The following is a 2,500-nucleotide window of genomic DNA, read 5'->3' as shown; positions in this document are numbered from 1 at the left end:
GCCACACCTCACCCACACAGTCCCAGTCCCTCACACTGGCCAGGCAGATCCCCCCATACACACCCAGCAGGCAGTAGAGAGCCCCCTGACACACATGCGCGCACACGCACGCGCACACACACACACACACACACACATACACACACACACACAGCAATTTTTCAATAACCAGTTAGGGAACGTCTGACACTTTCAGCACCATGGACAGTTTCAGGCCAAGTGGAAGTGTGTGTGTGAGTCTGTGTGTGTGTGCGTGTGTGCGTGTGTGTGTGTGTGTGACTATGTGAGTCTGTGTGTGAGACTGTGTGAGTCTGTGTGTGCCTGTGTGTGTGTGTGTGTGTACGTCAATATTCGTGCATGTGTTGTACCTTGAACTGCTGCTGCGTGCACGTGGTGTGCTGCGGGGAGAGGAGCTGCAGGATTCTGGGATTCAGGTCCCGGTAAGCAAAGCTGTACGTTCCCAGCGCCGTCATCAGCACCGCCTGGGCCCTGCTGCGCACCTACACACACACACACACACACACACACACACACACACACACACACACACACACACACACACACACACACACACACACACACACACACACACACACACACACACACACACACACACACACATACATACATACAGAAAACACACACAAACATTCAGATATTATTATCAGGCCGGAATCATGAGCTGGTAGCAGCAACAGGAACTGTAAATGGACTGCATTTATATAGCGCTTTTCTAGTCATACCACTCAAAGCTCATTTCAGTGCATACCTCACATTCACCCGTTCACACACACATTCATAGAGTGGCAGCCGTGCAAGGCGCACACCGGCTCGGGGTTAAGTGTCTTGCTCAAGGACACTTCAGCACGCTGCCAGGAGGAGCCGGGGACCGAAACCGGCAACCCTCCTATCACTAGACGACCCGCTCTACCTCCTGACCTCTTGCCGCCCCAAAGCAAACATGTGTGTGCGTCATGTGTGTATGCGCATAGGCATAGATTTCGATATTTAGAACATGTGCATTAGTGTCCCCCCCTGAAATAAAAACATGAAAGAAGTAGAGGACTTTTATTTTGAAAAAACGCTATAACATTACTCATAGACGCAACAATGCCTCAGACAAACGAGTGATATTTTTTGGTCATTATATATATTTCGTTGAATTTTGTGTTTTCCTTTACATGAATAAAGACATTTCCACCATCGATTGATGCAGAAAAGGCACGAATTGGTGCATAAAAATCCACCAGAATGCAAGAAACATAGTGTTCGACGCTCAAAATTTCCTGGTGCACGACCCCCAGACTCCCAGCTTATTACGCCCCCCCCCCAATGTTTAAGCGATCCAACGCCGCTGTGTGTGTGTGTGTGTGTGTGTGTGTGTGTGTGTGTGCTTGTCTGTTACCTGGCTGTACGTGCTGGTGGAGAGCTGCAGGAGGTCACACAGCAGCTCCTGATGGACCACCTTGTACTCACTGCCTTCCACCACCAGCTTCCTCATCTGGTCCCATGGGGACGCAATAATATAGAACAAAAGAGAATCCACAATTACGGCCTCTTTGTGGGGAAACTTATTAATTTAGGAACTTTTTAAATCCCTACTTCTCCCAACATATTTGCCACAGCTGAATAAATTCTTATACCCCCATACTGAGAGCTTCCCTGTTTGCATCGAAAATTCCCTTTTAAATCTTGTCTGAGCCCGAACGCAGTCGTGAAATGTTTTCTCCTAATTCCCTGCTCCCGATTAGTTTCAAACAAACGATGACCCTTATTCTCATCCGTCCTATTATTCTTGACATTTCTTTGAGATTTGAATTAAAAACACCCCCCGCTGACCTTCTGCTTTGCCGATATCTACATTTATTTATTTATCCGCTTCCCCCTCCTTCTCCTCCGTGCTAATCCGATTGATCCCAACCATTGGGTGCTGAGTAAAGCCTGTTCAATTTTTACATTAACAAAAAAAAAAAAAGATAAAAAAAAAAAAAATTAAACCTCTGTCTGCTACTTAAGTCAATAACGGTGCATTATGGCGACGTTAATTCACCCTGGAATGAGTTCTTCAGTTCAAACCAAATAGTGACAAATGCTGTTGTTTTGATGTATTTCGTTCTTCTGATGAAAACGCCCCGTCCAAGTTCTCCTTTGTGTAGGTTCCAAAATAAATGAAAAAAAAAACCTAATTAGGCCTTATTTTCTTGGTCAAAATCGACTCTATTAGATTTTAAGTCAATATTGGAGTTAGGAATTCTATCGGAGCAGCTGGGCCACACTCGCACCTCACTCAAATTCTACTTTAGCTCAGGCAGCAGGAACCCCGCTCTGTCCGTGCATTCGACGTGGTTTTAATTAGCGTTTCGGTCGGATAATTACTTCCATGACCTTGTGAACCAATGCATTACGGCAACATTAATTGGTGTCTTCCCAACGCTTCATCACTGGCATTGATGTGCTTTTAACCGCCGCTACCACTACACGTCCAGTGTTTTGATTGAGC

At 46.1% G+C, this 2,500-nt stretch overlaps 1 protein-coding gene across 1 annotated transcript in view; it reads right to left on the bottom strand.

Moving 5' to 3' along the window:
* Nucleotides 1-2,500, bottom strand: part of LOC307245624 (proteasome activator complex subunit 4B-like) — a gene marked incomplete at both ends in the record, with an annotated part of 33,717 nt that overhangs the window by 15,645 nt on the left and 15,572 nt on the right. Inside the window, 3 exons of the mRNA XM_080021270.1 lie at nucleotides 1-85; nucleotides 369-500; nucleotides 1,406-1,501. The exon at nucleotides 1-85 is cut by the window's left edge and continues 125 nt beyond it. Coding sequence (XP_079877396.1) covers nucleotides 1-85; nucleotides 369-500; nucleotides 1,406-1,501 — 313 coding nt within the window. The remainder of the gene's footprint in view (nucleotides 86-368; nucleotides 501-1,405; nucleotides 1,502-2,500) is intronic.

Source organism: Zeus faber (genome assembly GCF_960531495.2).
Source record: "Zeus faber genome assembly, chromosome: 20".
In the NCBI taxonomy this organism is placed as follows: Eukaryota; Metazoa; Chordata; class Actinopteri; order Zeiformes; family Zeidae; genus Zeus; species Zeus faber.
The sequence above is the reverse complement of the archived record's forward strand: the minus strand, read 5'-3'. Positions and strand labels throughout refer to the sequence as shown.